This window comes from Megalobrama amblycephala, linkage group LG2, assembly GCF_018812025.1.
Source record: "Megalobrama amblycephala isolate DHTTF-2021 linkage group LG2, ASM1881202v1, whole genome shotgun sequence".
NCBI lineage: Eukaryota > Metazoa > Chordata > Actinopteri > Cypriniformes > Xenocyprididae > Megalobrama > Megalobrama amblycephala.
In genome coordinates, this window is record NC_063045.1 from 9,603,948 (window position 1) to 9,627,897 (window position 23,950).

Consider the following 23,950-nt stretch of genomic DNA (forward strand, 5'->3'; position numbering starts at 1 on the left):
AAAAAAAAAAGCAGTATAAATCTTTATCAGGAGAGGCATGAAAGTAGGCATATCTGAAAAGAATAGGTAACTAGTCAAATAAAATAAAATGAAAAATCTGCAGTTTTATGTAATATGAATATCATTGTAGGCTTATTTTGTAGACAATTTCATGAATCCATCTCTGGAAACACAAGGATTTCAAACACCATCATTGTGATAAACATTAAAGACATTTAATCAGAGTTCAGTGAGGAAATGGAGCTGCTGTATAATAAAGTCTGTTGATATTTCCTGACCAAACACACTGCAGATCACTGAATAATATACTGACAGTTTTCATAGGAGCTTCTAGTGATGATGATCAGATCAATCTGAATCAAAATCAAAAACAAGATCAGGCCATGATCACATAACTCTCAAAGCACATAGTGGGATTTATGACAAAACATTTATCTTTAATTAGTAACTTACTACATAAAGTATACTTAATAATATATACTTGAACTTTACTTAAGAAAACTCAATAAAACAATCTTGAGGTATACTTATTTTTGGTAAAGGATGCAGTTATGATGCAGAACTTGCCTGATCTAGAATTTTGAAAATTAATAAAATCTTAAAAGATGAAAGTTCTATAGTGAATATGCATTTTTTCCTATATTGTTCAATCCTCCCTCATCTAAAGCTGCGATTGCAATTTCTATAAAAATTATTTTAAAAGTCCTTTCATCAGAAATTACTGGGAAAGTCCTAAAAACACTTAAATGATACACTGTAAAAAATTACCGTGATTTTAACAGTAAAAGACTGTAAAAATGCTGCGGTGAAAAACTGTTAATTGGTTTACAGAAAGTTTCCGTACTGTATACGGTGAATAACTGTAATAGATCTAACGGTACATTTAATGTAATTTTACGGTAAAATACCGTTAAATTCACAGTTTTTGAAAGTGAAAAATAACAATTCATTGTAAAATTTACAGTGAAAAAACGTAAATTGACATTCCCACAATTCCCTGCGTGACACTTCACATTTGATATATTTTTGTTGAAATAACTCTGTTTCTTCTTAGTTTTTCTCATTTTTTTCTAATCAGTTATGTACATTAGGGTTTTATGTTACATCTAATGTTGTTAAATTAATGTTTATTGCATTTTTAAAATTTCATGCATGTTACCATGATGGTGTTTAGTGTGTGTGTGAATGCCTTCTATATATTAGTATTGTCCTTCTCAGCTTGTGGAAAATCTGCTTGTGATGAACTTTGATTCATCATGTGACTCTCATCACCACTGTGTTTGGTGACTGTCAGTGTATTATAAAGGTACAAAACAGATATTAGTACTTCATTAGGTTGGTAAATTAACATTATATCAGTTAATGAAATATGTTATTTTACCATAAATTTTACTGGGATTTTTTTTACAGTGTACTGAAATCCAATGTTAAATATACATATTTAAAAATTCACATGTAACTCCGTAAGTATGTTTACGGTTTGATGTCATTTTTACAGTATTGTTCTGGTAACCACAGCTGCCGGTATTTTTCCGTAGAAACAATGGGATTTTTTTTACAGTGTAGTGATAGCTCATGAAGTGGGAAAATCTTGAATCTCCGAACAATCACATGACTGAGAGTTTCCTTCATGGAGAGCATTTCTGAAGCAGGATGTTCTACTTCAAACTGAATCTTTCAGATTTACTGATGATTTAGTGTTTGTTACCAATCAGAATAATGACTGTATCCCAATCACTACAGATTCACATGTGGAAACTCCAGCACTGGATCTCGTGATAGGAAAGCAGTTGTTTTTAGTGCAATTCTGTTGTCCTTGGTCGTGTCTGTTCCTGTTGTGCAGGAAACGTTATCGAAAAATCAAAAGTGTAACTATTACAGCTGATACATCAAAATAAAAATAATGAGCTTTATTGTGTTAAAGTGTAAAAATGTCAGTGTCAAGCAGCATTATAAAAAAGGGTAACACTCAATATTGGTGCACTATTATGCATTAATTCATGCTTAACTAATGCAATGATAATCATGAGAATCTTTATGAAAAGAAAATATATTTCCCTATATATGAATGATCAATATATTAAATGATTTAATAGTATATTTGAAAAATACATAAAAATATATTGCGTAAATATATTACAATATATTGAATAATATACATAAGGAATTGCAAAAATATGTGACAATATATCTATCAATGTAAATTTATATTCAGTAATACACATCATAATATATAGATTTATATGTGATCAGATACGGTACACATATAGTGAAATATATTCTTCTAACACGCAGTGCCAGGTGGGTACAGGGAAGAAGCAATGGGAGAGCATTGATCAATTATATAACTATGAATATTTGTTTAGCTATGTGTGTATATGTGAAATATTAGAAAAGGACAAAAACAAGGAAGAAATTGATTAAAAATACACCATGACTGCATAACAGCAAAAGTAGGTGGCGATATGCACACAGGCTGCAACGCGCCCCCCCCCCCAAAAAGAAGAAGAAGTAGAAGTAAACAACAGACTCAAGCATGGCTAAACCACAAGTAGTTTGCCCAAGAGGAAGGGGGAAGAAAACGCTGTAAACCTGCCAATCATATAAAAAAGGATTGCTTTTTTTTTTTTTTTTTTTTAATGGCGGTTCTGTTAAGTTTGTTCTTGTTGTTACTGTTTTCATTCGACCATGGTAAGACATTTATATGTTACTTACAATGACACCCTCGATATGAATCGCGTTCCGAGGAGCGGGAGAAATGGGAACGCGGGGGCTCCACAATGCGCACTTTAACTGTACAGGGCACGCCACTGTAAAGTGACCATTTCTTTACAAAGACAGCTATAGATTTTTTTTTATATATAAGTTGGTCATGTATAATCTTGATAGTCTTTAAAACATGTTGTGCAACATTCCCAAGTAAACGTAATAAATAAAAATAAATAAAAGCCTCGTGCCATGCCTCGTGATGCACACGAATCGTGTGCCATGTGCATTTTACAAGATGGCACACTCGGCGAAAAAAGACTTGTTTGCAGGGTATATACCTCTCTGTGTAATAACTAAAATAATGTTTATATATCATATTCTCTGGCTAGTTTACTTTTTTTTTTTTTTTTTTTTATAATCCATCATACTTTCATCCAAACTGATTAATTAAAAACAAGTTTAAATGGGTAGGCTAAATCTTCTATAGTTTTTATTCTTAATTTTCTTCTCTGCAGAGGTGTAAAGTCCAGGGGTCAATAAGTAAAAGTCCTGCCATATTTTTATTCCACCCACTGAAGTAGTGTAAAAGTTATTGATACATTAATTGAGTGATGATATTCAAATATTAGATCAAATTAGCGTACTTCAACTTCAACTTCAATTTATTTATATAGCACATTTATACACAACTTCGTTGCCCAAAGTGCTTCACAGTGTGAAATAAAAACACAGTAGACATACAATACAAGTACAAAAATTAAACAGAAACTACTTAAAAAGCCAAGCTAAACAGATAAGTCTTCAGCGTAGAATAAACTTTGCGCTGCTGCCCGCGATTACATCGAGGATCACTCAAATTTCCATGTGCACCTTAAAAAGCGAATGTTTTGGAAAGTTTTTGTGGCATCTAGTGGATAGAGGACAGAAAAATCAAAGGTGCCTCTTCCCCCCTGGAGCCTTTAGCCTTGTGGTACCCTACTGAAAATGAAAACAGTGCTTTGTGATTAAAAGCACTTTTTTTATTTTTATTTTGTGTGTGTGTGTGTCTTGTATGATGTTCATTAGGATGTTCAGGATCCTCCATGAGACTCGTGTATGTTTGTCTGATGAGTGAATGTGTAAATCAATGATGTTCTTCTGCTGTTTGTTTGAATGTTACATTATAAATATCAGACAGATTTCTCTACTCACAATCTATGATCTGTAGAAAAAAAACATTTCACAGCACTTTCCTGTTGTTTAGTTTTGTTTGGTTCACGATTAACTATTAATTTGTTTTTCAGGTAAGTTTGATGTTGATCACAGTGTGTTAGTGAATGAGGGAGATTCAGTCACACTACAGACTGATACTCACACAAACCAACAAGAAGAGATTAAATGGTATTTTAATGACATTCGAATAGCTGAAATCAGTGGAGATCTCAGTGACATCTGTACAGATGTTCAGTGTAATGAAGGTACTGAGAGATTCAGAGACAGACTGACGCTGGATCATCAGACTGGATCTCTGACCATCACGAACACCAGAACCACAGACTCTGGACTCTACGAGCTAAAACTCATCAACAACTTCATCAGAGAAAAGATCTTCAATGTTACTGTCCGTGGTGAGTAATTTAATGAATGTTTAAAAGCAGGTTTAAATGACATCATTGTTCGATTTTTTTGCAGTAACATTCAGAGGTGTTCTTATCTCTAAGACCCTGTTTACACCTGATATTAAGATGCATTTTGGTCGATCAGATGACAAGCAGGTGAGGGAGACACATTCCCATTGACACCTGGTGTTTTAATCTTTAGTCTCTTTTGTCCACTTTCTTCGAGGGGAGGGTTTATGGACGGGTAAATGTATATGTTATTTTTCAGATCTTTCGGTCTAATGGACAGAATCAGCTTGTGCAATTTACATTAGAAAACAGAGAGCAGCAGCTTCTGCTCTGATAGCCACGAGTCCGAGGTGTGAGTTTCTGTTAAAAATCAGGAATGGTGAGAGAACATTGTGCTTGGTATGTTTTTCGTCTTCAAACTGAACTTAAGTCCTCAGCCGACTAAGTTTAGATCCCATCTGGCTAGCGCGCTTTCAATAATGTTTAAACGTTAGGTCAGTGGACAGAGAGAAGGTGGTCTTTTGTCGATGTTTGAACGCATTCGACCACATGAGCATCTACACTACAAAAACAATCCGGTCAAATGCATTTTCGACTACCTCTGGACGTGGTCAACAGTGGACAAACCCAAAATGTTTAGACCACTGTTACGACCCTTCTTTGGCTATTAAAGGATTAGTCCACTTTTAAATACACTTTTCCTGATAAATTTACTCACCCCCATGTCATCCAAGATGTTCATGTCTTTCTTTCGTCAGTCGAAAAGAAATGAAGGTTTTTGAGGAAAACATTCCAGGATTTTTCTCCTTACAGTGGATTTCAATGGCTACCAACAGATTGAAGGTCAAAATTACAGTTTCAGTGCAGCTTCAAGAGCTTTAAACGATACCAGAGGAGTAATAAGGGTCTTATCCAGCGAATCAATCGGTCATTTTCGAAAAAAATACAACCGTTTATGCTTTATAAACAAAATATCGCCTTGAACGTACTTTCCGCTTCCGCATTCTTCATAACGCTTACGTTGAATGTTCTACGCCTTCCCTATTCTACTTACGGAATGAACGCGCCGCCAGTTTCGTTATGAACAGCGTAAGCGTTATGAAGAATGTGGAAGCGGAAAGTTTGTTCAAGGCGATATTTTGTTTATAAAGCATAAACGGTTGTATTTTTTTCGAAAATGACCGATCGATTCGCTAGATAAGACCCTTATTACTCATCTGGTATCGTTTAAAGCCCTTGAAGCTGCACTGAAACTGTAATTTTGACCTTCAATCTCTTGGTAGCCATTGAAATCCACTGTAAGGAGAATAATCCTGGAATGTTTTCCTCAAAAACCTTCATTTCTTTTCAACTGACGAAAGAAAGACATGAACATCTTGGATGACATGGGGGTGAGTAAATTTATCATGAAAAGTGTATTTAAAAGTGGACTAATCCTTTAAATGTCTAGAGAATAAGAAGAGGAACATTTAGGCCAGTCGTGACAGTTGTCACCAGTAAAAACACTGAAAACCTATGAGAGAAGTAGGAGACTGCAAAACGAGAACCAGAGAACTTATTTTTACAAGGAAAATATAATAAAGAATATTTATTTACAAATTTACAAATGTCTTACAAATTTACAGTATTTAGGAACAAAACCTAACTAATACAAAAGAAAATAAAGCAAAATCTTCAACATCCAAGACGTCGTATCTTACCTGCACTAGCTAACAAAACAGAAGTACAGGCGGTGGCACAAATGTATATCATGTATATCACATGACAGAGCTTACCTATCCCTTCTCTGTCCAGTTCAACACAAGAAGCCTTTTAAAGCTTTCAGCAACTCGTGAATGAGAAATTATAGGACAGCCAGATAAGCAACGTTCACATGGCTGTCACAGCACATTAACAAAGCTCAGCTCAAAAGAGAAAAAGAACAAAAGGGGAAAACAAGGATACAAAAGGAAACAAAATCACAGCTCAAGTGCACACAAACGCTGGCTGCCTTTACTGCACTGGCGTTTCTCTTGTATTGCACCCCCAGGCGTCCAACAGCGAGACAATTGGAGAACAACCCCTTCACGTCAGCACACTCAACTACAGCTGGTCCAAAACGCAGCAGCTAGAGTTCTTACTAAACCAGGAAGTATGACCATATTAGCCCAGTTCTGTCATCACTGCATTTCCTCCCTATTAAACGTTGCATAAAATCTTGCTGCTTACCTATAAAGCACTGAATGGTTTAGCTCCCCAGTACCTGAGCGAGCTCTTAACGCATTATAGTCCATCACATGTATTGCAAACTCAGAATTCTGGACAGCTTATAATACCTAGAATATCAAAATCAACTGCAGGCGGCAGATCCTTTTCCTATTTAGCACCTAAACTTTGGAACAGTCTTCCTATCACTGTTCGGGAAGCAAACACACTCTGTCAGTTTAAATCTAGACTAAAAACGCATCTCTTTAACAGTGTTGGGCAGTAACGCGTTACTGTAACGCAGTTACTTTTGACAGTAACTAATGCTGTAACACATTACTTTTTAAATAAATTAACTCCGTTGCCATATGGTGCGTTGTGCGTTACTTTTTTAATTAATTAATTTTGGCTGAAGTGTGCAGCCTACAGCATAACCTGTTTACAGCAGCGACATATTGTAGGATTGGCAACCACTGTAAACACGAAGACGCACTGTGGGCGTGTTTCCGTTTATTCAAGTATGTGCGGCAGTCATAGCAAGTCAAGACTAGAACAAGACGAGTTTCTCAAAGTGGAAATATGCTCCTTATTTCACTTTAGTTGAGCATAAAGACAAAAACCTTTTAGTCAAATGTAAGCGTCTTTCTGGTTCGAAGGTCCTATCTACTGCAATAAACAGCAACTCCAATCTGTCAGCACCTCCAGAAACGTTATTCATTTAAGCCATTAGTTGACTAATCGCATTTATATTAATTTAATTTCTTAAATACTGGACAGAATAAATCATAATAATGATCGTAATATAGACTATAGCGCATGCATAAAGCTTGCCACAAAGAACTGGCAAAATGAATGATTATGAATGTGACAAAAACAGCAAGGAGACATTTGAATTGTTTATTAATAAAGTAATGTTTTCTGAATCAGTGTCGGCTGCGAAGATGAAGTTGACATTGCTGACTCTCATCATCTCAGGATACTGGACGCGCCTAGAGAGAGAATGTACATTTCATTCGGATTAGGCTACGTAATCAGAGTAGCCTATTTCTTTTCGTTTTTAGATATTTCAAGCTTTCTACAGATATATTTCTCATGTATGTGAGGCAAGCAGACGCTGAGTTTCGGTTCATTTAGCCGATAAGTCGCGCTCCAGTTCACGCGCCAGTGATCGCGCCCGCGCCTGCCATGATTATATTGTCTGATATATTTGCTTCTTATTTATTAAATCCAGGCAATTGGTTGATGAAACATTGATTAAAATTAAGATACAATTTTTACAAAACGAAATTCACTTTAAAGAAAGGCTTTCTTCGAAACAAAACTTAATGAAGTGGTCACAATCATGTCTGAGCCACTCCATGACTATGACTATATATTGCGCATCTTATATGCATCTTACTCATGCTGTTCACTTTTCATAATCAAGTAAATTAATTTAAAACATAACATAGGACTATTTAAACATAAATATGAAACTACATTTTCTTTAATGGCTACCAACACGTATTGTACAGTACAGAGAAATTTCATAAGCAAGAGCGGATCATGAGTCAGGAGTCGAATCAAGAATAATTTATTCTTAGACTTATATTTAATATTGGGGGCATTCAAGTTATTTGACATATTTAATTTTTTTTTACGTAACGCAATAGTTACTTTCTCTGGTAATTAGTTACTTTTCTAATGATGTAACTCAGTTACTAACTCCGTTACTATTTGTGAGAAGTAACTAGTAACTATAACTAATTACTTTTTTAAAGTAACGTGCCCAACACTGCTCTTTAACCAGGCATACACATAAACCATTATCTACTTCTATAATATAAATGATGTAAATTGTTTTTAAAAGTGAACTAGCGAGAGAGAGAGAGAGAGAGAGCATGAGAAGAAAAGATACGGGAGGGAAAATACAAAAAAATCAAACAAATCACAACTCAGTGTCACATAGGTGACGTAACAACCCCATTTAAACCTGTATTTAGAGTCGTCCACTTGTGATCCGATCGACCAAAATGCATCTTAATGCCAGATGTAAACAGGACCTTATTCTATTTTAATGCAGTAAATAATGAATGTCTTTGAAACACATTTACTGTTAAAGGATTTAATGTAAAAACAAAATTAAAATGTGTGCAAAAAAATAAATGTTTTTTAAAGAGCATGAGCAATTGTTCTCATATCCACAGTGTTTTCATTTTTTTGTTTTGTTTTTTGTTTTCAAAAATATCCTTCAATCAGCTGTTGGTTTGTGTTTCTGGTTTTCCTGCTACAGAACCAGATAAAAAGTCAGTGAATGAGGGAGAATCTCTCACTTTAGATCCTGATGAAATAAGAAACCCAAATGATGTGATGGCGTGGTTTTTTAATGATATTCTCATCGCTGAAATCACTGGAGATCAGAGTAAGATCTGTGAAGATGATCAATGTGAAGAGAGATTCAGAGACAGACTGAAGCTGGATCATCAGACTGGATCTCTGACCATCATGAACACCAGAAACACAGACTCTGGAGAATATAATCTAAAGATCAGCAGCAGAAGCCTTCGTCGCATCAACAGTGGCGTGATTAAGAACCGCTTCAGAGTTACTGTCAGTGAGTATAATTTAGTTCCCTTGAGCAATTTTAAAATATAGTTGTTTTTTTTATCTATCCAGTAAATGTTTTTATTGTGGGCTATAAGAGAAAATGACCTTTTCACTCGGCACTAAACTATAATTGAGAACATCTCCATCATCTTCACATGCACATCAAGTTACATGACACAACAAACACATGCTGTTAACAAGTCTAAAATTATTAACATGAAAACTGCATAAAATGATCTTTTCTGTGAACATGATGATGTTTCCTTCTGAGCTCACAGTGCTTTGATACTGTTTCAGCTGATGTTTTTGATTTTCTTTTTTAAGGTTCTGCCATTTATTAATCAATGTCATACAACTGATGACCAAAGTACAAAGGTGTAAAAATCTGACAAATATATTGGTAAAGCTGGTTATCAGTGGCTCTCTCTGTAGTAATAATGACTGCCTGTCTTTATCTGTTCCAGATTCAGGTCTGTCTTCAGATGATTCAGGTCTGTCTTTGGGTGATTCAGGTCTGTCTTCAGGTGTTGTAGCAGGAATAAGTGTTGCTGCTATTGTTGTTCTGCTGCTCATTGCAGCAGCTTTTGCTGTGATTTTCTATTGCAAACGTCAAGAAAGAAGAGAAAGTGAGTATTACATACAGCTGATTTAACAAGATGGAGATTGTGTGTAAAGAATATTTGAAAGATGCAAAAATATGTATTTTTATTGTGATTAACCAAAGTGATTGTGTTTAATTGAGTTTGTTGTTTTTCTTCAAACAGACAGCAGGACGCAGCAGAGTGATCAGGTAAGATACTAAAGCCTCATTCAGACTCTGTTCAAATCAGATTTTGTACATATCCGATTGGAATCCGATCAGATTCAGCAAGTGTGAATGACAAAAAAAAAAAAAAAAAAAAAATCACATGAAATGGAATTTTTACAAATCAGTTCCGAGCTACGTTCATATGTGGTTTGAAATCCTATTCCAATCGCAATTGTGGAGATCCATTTCAGTCTGACCGCTCTCATCAGATTTTGCGTGGTTGCATCTCATGCCATGTGAAATGTAAACATGTCAGATGCTGTTATAGGAAACATGCTGAAAGTTGCTGCAGATACAAGGTTGTGTTGTTGCAAAGTGCCGGTCGATCAGAATATTACAATATTATGCAGACATATTAAACTTTGAGACCAGCGGAGATGACAGAACAAAATAATAAGACAACCGTGCTTTATAAGACAACATCTGTATTGCAATAAGACCCTGTTTTTACCTGGTATTAAAGGATTAGTTCACTTTCAAATTAAAATTTGCTGATAATTTACTCACCCCCATAGTGGACTTCAATGGAGCCCAATCGGTCGAAGATCAAAATTACAGTTTCATTGCAGCTTCAAAAGCATTCTACACTATCCCAGAAGAGGAATAAGGGTCTAATCTAGAGAAACCATCACTCATTTTCTAAAAAAATAAATAAAAAAAATACATAAAAATATATACATCTTAACAATAAATGCTCATCTTGAACTAGCTCTCTTCTTCTTCTTCTTTATTAGAATTCCAACAGTGTAGACACTGCTAAGTGTATTACTGCCCTCCTCAGGTCAAAGTTTGAACTAACTGTTATATACTTGCATTAGCATATGGTATAAGAAATTTAGTTCAAACTTTGACCGATGGTTTTTCTAGATAAGACCCTTATATCTCGTTTGGGATCGCTGTAAAACTGTAATTTTTACCTTCAACCGTTTGGTGCCCATTGAAGTCCACTATAAGGAGAATAATCCTGGAATGTTTTCTTCAAAAACCTTAATTTCTTTTCGACTGAAGAAAGAAAGACATGAACATCTTGGATGACATGGGGGTGAGTAAATTATCAGGAAATTTTAATTTGAAATTTTGATTTCTTCCTCTAAGAAATCAGGACAGAAGTTTATGGGGCTGCCCCATTGAATGCCAGTTCTTTAATGGTGTTAACCACTTCAGCACTCTGATCAGGGAGGAGGAGCCATCAGATCTCATTTCCACCTTTTATTTGTGCAAAACTCAACCTTGTACACATGTCAGTATACAACTGAGCTAGTTTCTGTAATAAACAAATCAAAAATAAATCAATAACTTGTCTACATACTGTTATGATTCAACAGTTAATCACAAATTAAAATCTACAACTCTCATATGTATACTTAGAATATAAAGAAAGCAAGGGATAAACTATGGAAAGGAATATAATAACATAAATCACATTATGCAGCATTATTATAATAACAGATAACAAACTGCAAAATATAGTATTATGCACATACAGAGAAGAATTAAACGTAATCACATTGCAGGTGTTAGCAATATAACAGCTGTGATAGACAACAGTCAGTGTTGGGCACGTTACTTTAAAAAAGTAATTAGTTATAGTTACTAGTTACTTCTCACAAATAGTAACGGAGTTAGTAACTGAGTTACATATACATATTTTGTGCCATATTTGGAAGAAAACCGCTTCAGTGAGCTCAATTATAGTAACACGGCATTTTTTTTTTTTTGCCAGTAACGGTAACAGCGTTGTAACAGGAGAAAACGCCGTTACCGTTACGGGAGAAAAAGTCATTTGTAATTCGTTTGATTACTCATTACTGAAAAATAACGGCGTTAGCCTATTTATTTATAGGCTAACGCCGATATTCCCATTACTGACAGCAGGCAATACTGGCTTGATGCCAGAAATAGTTGCAAAGTATACAGAAACATTCAAATATAACAAAAGCAAAGCCAGTATTTCCACTCTTAGGTTCTTTTGATCCATCTGTAAATATGCAATAAAAGACTTATGCATTGTTCTGACTTCTCTTACTCTCTGGCTTCCTATTTAATAATCAGACCCACACTCCACCCAGTGCCCAACAATGGAATTACAACAGATATTCAATGGCTCTTATTCAATGTGTTTAATATTTAGGGAAATAAAACTATTACATAATTTGCAAACACTTAAAGAAATACACAGTTCCTGGTCTCTAGTTTTGTGTGTGTGTATCTGAATCATCAGTCCTGTTTTTCTCTTTTACCATCTCTGAATCTCTATATTCTTACAGGTGGATCAAGATGATCCGTCCTTAATCAGAATGATGCCTAGGTGAGGACTCCTGCCCATGAGACTGAGACATACTGTTTAACATATCGATGGGACGTCCTCTAATCGTCTGCCAGTGAGATGTCAATATAACATCATTTATTACATTGACACTTTCATTGAAAGAGCAGCGAAGAGGCAGAGGAAAATGAGAGAAAAGCATCAGCTGAAACTCACGGAGAAATATTATGATACCAACATTTCCCTATTCAGTAGTAATACCAGTCAAATTAATTTCACACTAATTTCAACACCGCAACAAATAATTTGATATTCATTATTACTCATTTACATAATAAATCATGTTGCCTAAATATTTTTAAATTATATTAACATTTCTTAAAGCATATCAGTAACGAGGAACAAAGAAGCACTCTACAAGTAATAGTTCTCGACTTTTTCAGAGCAGATGTTGGGAACCTGTTTTTATTTACTGAAGAGTCATTTTTTCATTTTTTTTTTTTTTTTAAGTTGCTGCAGAAACTTCAACATTGTCAAAATGATCCCTGTTCACATGGATTCGCGAAAACGACTAAAATCATATTTTGCTTCCAGGCCAGTAATTGGTGATGGGAGTGGTGAGCGGTGACCTTTTTTTAACCAATTATGCTGGATGGCACGTTATGTCAAAAATGCACTTGCTGGCACTGATCAGATACGTTGGACGGGTTTATAATAAGCGAGATGCTCATGTTCACTCTAGACAGTGTTAGCTGCTCAGTTCTTTACTCTCATGACACATAGCAACAGCTAAAGTTTTCCTAATGTTTGAACTTTTATGGAAAGTAGCCTACATTCACCTGTTGATGCCTTCACAAGCACCCATAAAAGCTGTTGAGTTGTGTTTGAGTTGAGTCATGCACGACACGAGAAAGGGCTGTTTACAAAATATGCTTTATTTTTGTAATTCAGTTAGGTGGCACCAATGTCACAGAAACTACATGCTTAACATTTAAGCGCGTCGTCTGAGGACACACAGATGACAGAAACACCATGGCAGGTGTCAATTTAAATGTATGCCAGGTGTGTTTTTTTTATTAAGAATTTAAAAATTAAGTATAATATTAGTAACCTATTATAAATAAAGTATAAGTAAAATATAATTAACCCTTTCGAGCGTGAGTTTAAAATATTCTAACTGTCCCCCCAGAGTGAGTTTTTTTTTAAGGCGACCGTTATTTTAAAACGTTTGCCTTTAGGGCCGTTTCATAGTCAACGCATCTGTACGCATACGCGTCCCCGAGGCTACGCATCGTTACGCTTCGGCCGCCATTATGCGTCGGTGCGTAGCCAAATGTGTCGTCCTAGTTTTTGATACACAACGCGTCGATGCACGCAATACTATGCGTTGTCGGTGGGGGCGACATTGCAAGTATTGTACATTAATTCAAGTATATTGTGTTTACAGAAGAAGAAGGTTTGAATACAATGGCGGGCGAAGAGGAAAAATTATGCGAACTTATACCGTATTCATTCGCATGGGAAGCACCAGAGACACAAACTCCCCATCCTGATCTCTTTTTTGATTTAAAGGGCGAACATACCACCGTCTATCTCTGCGTTGCCTTTGTTGCTGCCGATGTAAAATCAGCAACAGAATACACTCCTCTTCAGTTGCCATTTTGATCTGAATATCACGTGACCCGACTCTACTAATATCACCCGACTCTACATGGACTCTACTACCCCCTGTTGCTTGAGCGGTGTAATGCATACACGCATCGCCCGTGACGCTTGCGTCCACTGTTTAGACTATGAAAGGGAGCGCGTCGCTCACGTCGCTCGCGTTGCTTGCTCGCGTTTCTCGCGTTGACTATGTAACGGCCCTTAATGTTTCCATGGCGACGCGTTTTGCGTGTCAAGAGCGCTGAATGCAGCCACAACAAAGACTACAGAATAACACAACACGTGTCACTCGTATTGTTTTGAATGGGAGAAAGTGTAACGCGCAATATGGCGGAATAAGTCCCGCCTTCTAAATAAGAGCCAATCGCCGACTGGTAAAGTCATCGCGTCACAGCGGCCGTTAGAATCACTGGTTTCTATAGAAACAGTCAGACTCGCGCCTCCGAAGAGACGCGCATTTAGGTCTTTATTAGCTTGATCCAGCCTGAAAAATAGTTTTTTTTTTTGTCATGATTTGAGCGTTTAGAAACTAAATTTATGAGCCGGTTGTTGTTAGATTTCATTGGTGATTTCAAATATGAAATTTAATCGTAAGGTTGACGAACAGTTTTGGAGAATTTGATGTTTCCCCATTCATAGAGATTGCATGATGCCCAGGATGCCCGAGAGGCGTTTCAAAGATGGCCGCCGATTGAAATGACTTGTCTTAAAGGGACTTTGGCCACAATAACACTGTATGACAAATGGATCGCTATTATTTTGTTTTTCCTTGTTTATTTAAAATATTCACAAACTTGCTTACCATGTCATTAACTATCTGATATTCCGATCCTCAAATATGTGTAAGTGAGTGTGTTTTGTCGTTTAAAAGCCTTTATAAATGATCTTTATCTTGATCTATAACGCGAGATAGTTTGCCCTGCAGTTCGCAGACTCCTGTCAGTCAGATTTACAGCACGTGAATTCATCGGTTTCTCCCGAAATATATGCAAGTAAGTGGCTGGTGAACTGGAAGAATAATAGAGTAAACTTTGTAGTTACTTGGCCCCATTATGTGTGTCTGATATGAATAAATGTTGGCAAATTGTATTTGAATGGATTGTTAATATTGCTCCTTCCACTTAAGTCTGACATCAGTGTGTATTTTATAAACTCTAAATATATTGTTTTAATGGTGCTTATGCGTATTTAAATGTCTGAAACCTTAAAAGAAACGTTATGTGGCTGAAAACACTGCATAGTTGTGATATATGACAAGAGCTGCGCGCGTCCATCTCGCAGCCAAAGCAAGAAAGCACATTTTGAATCTGGCAGTTATGTGACGTCACTGAACGTTCGAAATCCCATATGTGGTACCGTACGCCCAGGGGCACAGAAATAAAAATCCCATATGTGGGACCGTATGGCTCAAAAGGTTAAAATAAATGTAAGCATTATAAAAAGTATTCTTTTAAAAAAAAGTTGAAATAATACAAATTGATGATTTTAACAGACGCACAGACTATCGATTGTCAGCCTCAGATAGTTACAGTGGGTCTGTATTTAACAAGTTTATACGTTTTTCGTTAAAAATAAAATTCCCTATGGAAAAAATGAAATGAAAATAGTTTCAGTCGTGACTTTTTTTTTTTTTTTTTTTACTTGATTTAGTCTATTTAGTTTTGTATCAAATACTATGTGATTTTCGTTGATTGAGATCTGGAAGTAAAGCACATTTTTTTTAGCTTTCCTTGTGCATGAAATTCCCTATAGACGAAACCAATGAGAATGCAGGACAATGATGACGAAACATAACAGACTGTACATGCCAAAGCCATGGATCCACTAACCCCGAACGCTCATTAATACACTGAAAGTTATCTCAGTTTTTGTATCCAAAAGTTCTAAATGCTGCATAACCTGCTTTCTGGAAAACCCCACTGCTCTTCACAGTGAAGCATGTACACAAATATGTATTTTTTTTTTTTTTTTCTTTCAAGGCAGCTGTGAGTCACACTGTAAAAAAAAATCCCAGTAAAATTTACGGTAAAAAACCGGCAGCTGTGGTTGCCAGAACTTTACCGTAAAAAATACAGTAGCAACGTAAAAAAAATCTGTTAAATTTACGGTAAAATAACGTATTTCATTAACTGATATAATGTTAATTTACCAACCTAATGAAGTACTATTATCTGTTTTGTATCTTTATAATACACTGACAGTCACCAAACACAGTGGTGATAAGAGTCACATGATGAATCAAAGTTCATCACAAGCAGCTTTTCCACAAGCTGAGAAGGACAATACTAATATATAGAAGGTGCACACAGTGTCATTCACACACACGCTAAACACCATCATGGTAACATGCATGAAATTTTAAAAATGCAATAAACATTAATTTAACAACATTAGATGTAACATAAAACCCTAATGTACATAACTGATTAGAAAAAAAAATGAGAAAAACTAAGAAGAAACAGAGTTATTTCAACGAAAATATATCAAATGTGAAGTGTCACGCAGGGAATTGTGGGAACGTCAATTTACGTTTTTTCACTGTAAATTTTACAATTAATTGTTATTTTTCACTTCCAAAAACTGTGAATTTAACGGTATTTTACCGTAAAATTACATTAAATATACCGTTAGATCTATTACAGTTATTCACCGTATATAGTACGGAAACTTTCTGTAAACCAATTGACAGTTTTTCACCGCAGCATTTTTACAGTCTTTTACTGTTAAAATCACGGTCATTTTTTACAGTGCAGGTTCTGAATTAAGTCTGTATCTGCTGATACTGTATGTTGTTACTGGTATCATTCCTGTTACTGGAAAAAAAAAGATATTTTTATATTCACTGTAAAAAAAAATCCTGTTGTTTCTACGGAAAAATACCGGCAGCTGTGGTTACCAGAACAATACTGTAAAAATGACATCAAACCGTAAACATACTTACGGAGTTACATGTGAATTTTACATTTTAAATCTGTTAAATTTACGGTAAAATAACATATTTCATTAACTGATATAATGTTAATTTACTAACCTAATGAAGTACTAATATCTGTTTTGTACCTTTATAATACACTGACAGTCACCAAACACAGTGGTGATGAAAGTCACATGATGAATCAAAGTTCATCACAAGCAGCTTTTCCACAAGCTGAGAAGAACAATACTAATATATAGAAGGTGCACACAGTGTCATTCACACACACACTAAACACCATCATGGTAACATGCATGAAATTTTAAAAATGCAATAAACATTAATTTAACAACATTAGATGTAACATAAAACCCTAATGTACATAACTGATTAGAAAAAAATGAGAAAAACTAAGAAACAGAGTTATTTCAACGAAAATATATCAAATGTGAAGTATCACGCAGGGAATTGTGGGAATGTCAATATACGGTTTTTCACTGTAAATTTTACAATGAATTGTTATTTTTCACTTCCAAAAACTGTGAATTTAACGGTATTTTACCGTAAAATTACATTAAATGTACCATTAGATCTATTACAGTTATTCACCGTATATAGTACGGAAACTTTCTGTAAACCAATCAACAGTTTTTCACCGCAGCATTTTTACAGACTTTTACTGTTAAAATCACGGTCATTTTTTACAGTGTTGCTAATGTGCCTAGAGCTTTTAACTATTTTAACCAGCAAGGTGCCTTTGGTCAACCTTCTTCATCAAGAAAAAAAAAGAAAAGGAAAAAAAAACTATGAACTGTGGTAAAGTTGTTACTCTAGTGTTAAGCTAATGAAAATACTTCATGTGATTGTCAGGAGAAGTGTTACAGCACGATTTCCACACAAATTGTTGAAACAGTCAAACATGTTTGTGAACAAAACATTTATAATATTTAAAGGCAGGGTAGGTAAGAAATTTTGTTCCAAATTTGTTTAAACTTTCTATATATATACATGCATAATTAAAATGTAAGAACTCTGGTAAAAAGAGTATAAAAATCGAGTGACTCTAGACCGTTTAATCTGTATTAAACACAGCTCATTATTTCCATCCGGGACGAAACATAGGATTGGCTTAGGCGGCTGTCACTCTCTCGCAACCATGGCAACCACCCTTTTGCCACACATGACCTGCCCACTTGCGCGCGCACGTTTGATTTGGGGAATCCAAGAGGCACGGATCCTAGGAATACCAAAACAATGGCAGAGAAACAGCAAGCTAAATTCACAGTATCGGCCTATGCAGTTAGTGAAGGCAAACCAGGCAAAAAAAGGAAGACAGTAACAGTACAAGAAAAGGCAATGAACAAAAAGTCTTTGGATAAACAAAGAAATAAAACGCGAGTTAATATCGGCGTGGCTTTCCAGCGATGGCGAGAACTGAGGGAACTCAAGGGGCTGAAAAGTGACTCCTTGATGGCTTTATTTCTGCTGGACAGGTAAATCTTTCTTTTTGTATTTTGATCATACATATTTTTTTGTTTATTTTTTCATGAAGCATGTGTCATTAGCACACGTAGCTGCGTAATATAGCTAACATAACATTACTTAGCGAGCCGTAGTAGAGACGATAAATAATGATAGCTATAGTGTTGAATTGTGCATAATTTTACCCTCTGTCTAAGTCTTTTACCATGTTCACCTGCAAGTTTACCTGCACGTTTTTTTCGCCTTTGTTTTGTTTTTATATTCTCTACCTATGTTTACTGATGTCTTTATCTTGTATCTGTGTGTGTCGTACACACTTTGTTGTATGTGTGTGTTATTATTTTGTGTCTGCAATGCAGTTGTGAGTTGATATTTGAGTGTATGTTACTCTGTTGATCTGTAGAACAACGTATATGTTATGAATCTTACACGAAATTCATCTTCATCACAGTGTAAATGATGGTAATGGAAAAACGTGTATCATGCAACCTGTTTTTAGCTTTGCCTTATAGATAACTAGCTCGTTAGCGAATCAAAAAATATATATTTTAAACTTTACCAATATCAATATGCTAGCTTGATAGTGAGTACTAAAATACATCTTGTTTGTTTATCTTCATAATTTTAAAGTTATTTTTATTACATGTGATTCTGACATGATGTCACTACATGCACTGTGCTCCTTCCTCTCCGCTCGTCTCAGGTAAATAATGCGTCTTCCAGCTCAGTGGTCGGAGTCACACGTTCATGCGTTTTGGGGGCGTGGCTTTGGAAGGAGCCCAGAAGGGAGGGGGTGGAGTGAATGGAAATAATGAGCTGTCTTTAAAACAGTCGTGAGAGGTCTACAGACACTCGATTTTTATACTTTCTTTTTCAGAGTACTTACATTTTAATTATGTATTGATATATAAATAAAGTTTAAACAAATTTTGAAAAAAAGTTTTTTATACATTTTTTTGCCTACCCTGCCTTTAAGTGTTGATCAGTTTATTTCACTTCAGAGTTCTTTCATTTACAGTATTTCTGAGGAGGAAGATGAGGACCTGTGTGTTGTTACGTGGAGAGAGACACATCCTTTTATTGTTGTTATTAGTTTTATTGATTTTCTCACATGTTAGTATTATTGTTAGTATTATTATAGTGTTACTGTTAGTATTAAACATTTGGATTGGCCTATTGTAAATATAGTTTTTTTTTTTGTGTGTTTTTTTTTTTTTTTTTTTTCATTTTTTTGCATTGGATGTTTTATTCTTTTCCTTCTTTTCCAGACTATTGGAAAGAAAGCCTGAAAAGAAAGCCTTGCCTTAAATAATTTGCAGTTGAGGGTCCTGTGCTTCTGTTTTTAAACTGTTATCAGGAATACTTTTTGCCTTAAAAGCTAATAATAAATCATTTGTAAAGAAGAAATGTTGTATGTGGTGCTTTGGCAGGGCTCAGCCAGTGCTCTTTAAACTCCTGATATTGTCGTGCCCTTAAAAGCCCTAGTGTCTAGTTTAACTTGAAGTAGAGAGCCACAATGGCCTGAATATTAGACATGCTGAGAACAGTTAAAATTTAATTTTGAGTTTATTACACAAAATGGAATTCTGGGGTACATTTATAACAGGCATAATAGGCAGTTGTGCTGCCACAGATAAAACACATGAGGACAGAAATGAGTGGACCGTTCTTTTTGCCACATCACACTGAAATTTAAATTCAAAAGTAATTCATTATTAAGCAAATTTTAAATTTTAAGGAAAACAGTAAAACAACAGTGGATGCATAACAGAAACAATGAGAATCTGAAATTATCAGAGAAATGTTACTGAATGAATAAACGGCTTTAGATTAACAAATTACTACAATAGATTGTTGACATTTCTGAATATCAAGCATGTATTATCTCCCCATGCACAGATTAAAATGATTTACTTAACTGTACATAAGAGTGCTTTGGAGATGCTTTGGAGATGGTTTGTCTTATTTCTTGTAGGCTAAGCACCTGGTATTTGCTTCATTTAACCACTCACTGAACTCTAAAGGTCTTTCCTAATTTACAAACTCCAGCCTACCATACAGTTGTATGGTATGTCTTTGGCAGTCTTTTTTTAATTTTTTTTTTTTTTTTTATTGAGAGCAAAGTCACCATCTCCTCAGTGGTTCAACCTTAATATTATAAAGTGATGAGAATACTTTTTTTGTGCCAAAAAAAAAAAAAAAAAAAATCTCATGGATGTGGCTGTTGTGGTTTGTGATCATCTGCGCACCAACTGCTGCAGTAAATGTGGTGTATTCAAATGAATTTGAAATTGTCCTTTTATGCTTACCCGTTTTAATGCCTATTGCCCGCCGTGCACAGTTGCCCTGAAGCCACCGGGTTGGCGGTGCAACCGTGCTTGGGCCTGTCATTGCTTCCTGTCATCGCAGAGTCTTTGTCACGAATGTAGCTTCCACGCCTCCTCCTCCGCACCACCGGAGGGAGCTGTCACCTGAAAATTGACTGTCACCCATTCGGACTGCATTTCCCATAGGCTATTTAAGCCACACACACACACACACACACTCAATGTGAAGTCTTGATTTGCCCTGGTGATCATTTCTGAGCATTTTCTTGTGGATTGTTATTCTGTTGCCGTTTGGACTGTTTATCTCCTGTGATTCTCTGCCGCCTGCCCTGATCCTTGCCTGTGACCCGACTCTGTTTGATTGCCACCTGCCATGACCATTGCTTGTCCCTGTTTATGTCTTTGTCTTTGCCCCTGTCTGCATTGATCAACATCTTAATAAAAGATGCAAATGGATCCCCATTCTGTCGACCCATCATTACAGTCTTGCATTGAAAAACATCCACATGCAGAGAATCATGATCACCAGTCCATCGATATGCTCCATTGCTCTTGTGTTTGTTTGTCACATTTTCAATGATGTCACAGCAGTAGAGGCGGTGCAAAGCGAACTGCAGTGGAAAGTGGGTAGGGTGGGATTATAGAAAGATTGTATAGTTGCACCGCCTCTACTGCTGTGACATCATTGTAAATGTGACAAACAAACACAAGAGCAATGGAGCATATCGATGGAATGGTGTTCATGATTCTCTGCATGTGGATGTTTTTCAATGCAATACGAAGAAGTTTGTTTCTAGCGGGTTTGGTGTCTTGTGTCACAAATCCAATGATGCTGGTATGGTGATTCTCTCTGACCAATCAGTGATCTGCAGTTTATACATGCCATATTTATTATCGGTATATGGCTCGCTTGGAACCTTATAGCCTTTGTTTCTCTATGTTTTGGTTTGTGTCCCTCCTTGGACCACTGTTGGTAAATTCTCACCACTGCTGACCGGGAGCAACACACAAGCCTTGCTGTTTCAGAGATACTCTGACCCAGTCGCCTTGCCATAATTTAGCCCTTGTTAAAGTCGCACTGATATTTATCCTGTCCATTTATTCAATGTTGTCTATGAGAACTGATTATTTGCTCTACCCAGACCTTAATATGTGGCCTTGAGATGATCAACAATATTCGCGTCACCTGTGATTGGTCATAATGTTTTGGCTCATACAGTGTTTATTATTGGCTCTACTGTGAGATCTATTTATAATGCTCCCTATGGTTCAAGTGTAGAGCTATTAAAGATTGTACGCCCAATTGCTTATAAAAGTCATAGCACAGCTCTCCTCAACAAGCCACACAATTGAACATCTCATTCATGGGTCTACAACAAATGGAGTTGGACTAGTTACATGCCAAAGTATGTATGGACGAAGAAGCATGTGAGATGATAACAATGGTGATGCTTTGCTTCACAAGCACAACTAATAAAGAATAAGTAAATAAGCAGGGAAATCGGCATAATTTTGAGGACGAAAGGGTCTGTCTGGATCATTTAATTGGATCATGTAAATTTTACAGTAAAAAAAAGGAAACCATCCCTGCTGTTAGATGTGGCAAAAGCTTCTTTGTACACCGACAGCCATTTATGTATTCATTGAAGTATAGATGATGTTTCATCAGTAACAGGATTTTTTTTTTTTTTTCATCTTAAAATAGACTTGTGTTTTCCCTTGTTTGCTGAAGGAAGTTGTAATATTGAGTCATCAGTCACATGATATTTACAGCTCAGTATCAGGCTACATACCTACAAAGACCAAACAACACTTTTTGTTGGATATGAATATGATTTTTAGAAAAAAGGTACAGGATATGGGGGCTATAGGTGTGAGATCAAGAATAGTTGAAGCTTTCTAGAAATAACTTGCTAGAGATGGATATAGAAGCAACTTTCATGTTCACAAAATAATGTCACTGTCTAATTTGATATAATCTTATATCTGTCAAAATCAGTGTTACACAATAAAGCTGTGCAGAGCGGAAGTGTTGAGCTTCATGTGAGCAGAAATGGAAAAAATACCCTTCAACCGCATGGCACACGCCTCACACCTCAAACACAAACATCTCACAGCAGTCACGCTCATGCAGAAGCTGTCTGTCCACCCGACAGATCAAGCCATTTCTGAAGCAGGGATGACTTGTTTTGATGAACATTTTACATTTATGTTTTCCAGCTATACAGATATGGTCTCAATTAAGTTAGTTAGAAGCTGAAATTTGATCTGATGCACAAGAAACAATGAGGTTTGTTCTTCTTGCATGTCAAATCTTTTTTTTAAGCTTGAAAATACACCTTCAGTGTGTAACCAGTGGCTCACGGTACCAAGTGTGATATGCAGCCAGCGACACCAGTTATAAAACACTTGATTTTGCTTTGTGTAGCTTTATGGAGTTAGACACGGGACAGATGCGGCAGTTTCACTGTATGTTTTATTCCCCTGATACAAGAGAAAATAATCAGCCTCTTTGAGAGTGAATCACCCTTGTTTTCTCTCCCATTTAGTTACAATACAAAAGAGAAGGAGAGGAGACAAAGAAAAATGACATTACACAAGAAAATAGCATACCTGATATAAAACACAAACTAGCAGCCTCTTTGAGTGAATTGCACTTAATAAACATGATGTACACACAAGTAAAATAACATTATGCACATGAATTAAAGTGATATAGATAATAGCAATAATTACAATAAACTTCAGAATTCAAAAGAAACCTACCTCTACCATTCAGTTACAATGCAAAAGGGAAGAGGAGGAGACGGAACAGGAAGTTATGTTGGCTCATGACATCACAACAATTAAAGGGGAAAGCACTCGTTTCAATCAGGCAGCTACATGAGGTATATGTAAATTAACAAGTTTGTGTGATTTCTACTAAACAATTGTACTAAACAATACATTTTATACATTTATATTTAACAATATAATTTCTATAGCTGTTATAAATGGATGTACATAAAATTATGAGATAATATTAAAAATACCTTTATTGTGTTTCAAAGAAGAACAAGTCTTATGGGTTTGGAATGACATGAGGGTGAGATGACAATTTTCATTTTAGGGTAAACTATCCCTTTAAAGGAATAGTTCGACCAAAAATGAAAATTATCCCATAATTTACTCACACTCAAGCCATCCTTGGTGTATATAACTTTCTTCTTAGCTGAACACAATCAGATTTATATTAAATAATACCCTGGCTCTTCCAAACTTTATAATGGGAGTGAATAGAGCTTTTAACGCTCCAAAACTTGCATCCATCCATCATAAAAGTAATCCATACGGCTCAAGTGGGTTAGTAAATGCCTTCTGAAGTAAAGCGATGGAATTTTGTTAGAAAAATATCAATATTAA

General features: G+C 35.7%; 1 protein-coding gene across 1 annotated transcript; it reads left to right on the forward strand.

Moving 5' to 3' along the window:
• Window positions 1-2,504: 2,504 nt before the first annotated feature.
• LOC125263493 lies at window positions 2,505-19,624 on the forward strand. The gene is made up of 7 exons (XM_048182489.1): window positions 2,505-2,691; window positions 3,993-4,316; window positions 8,773-9,093; window positions 9,551-9,712; window positions 9,851-9,876; window positions 12,162-12,202; window positions 19,240-19,624. Exons 1-7 carry the CDS (start codon window positions 2,640-2,642, stop codon window positions 19,337-19,339), a joined length of 1,026 nt encoding a protein of 341 aa, XP_048038446.1. The 5' UTR covers window positions 2,505-2,639; the 3' UTR covers window positions 19,340-19,624.
• Window positions 19,625-23,950: the final 4,326 nt, after the last annotated feature.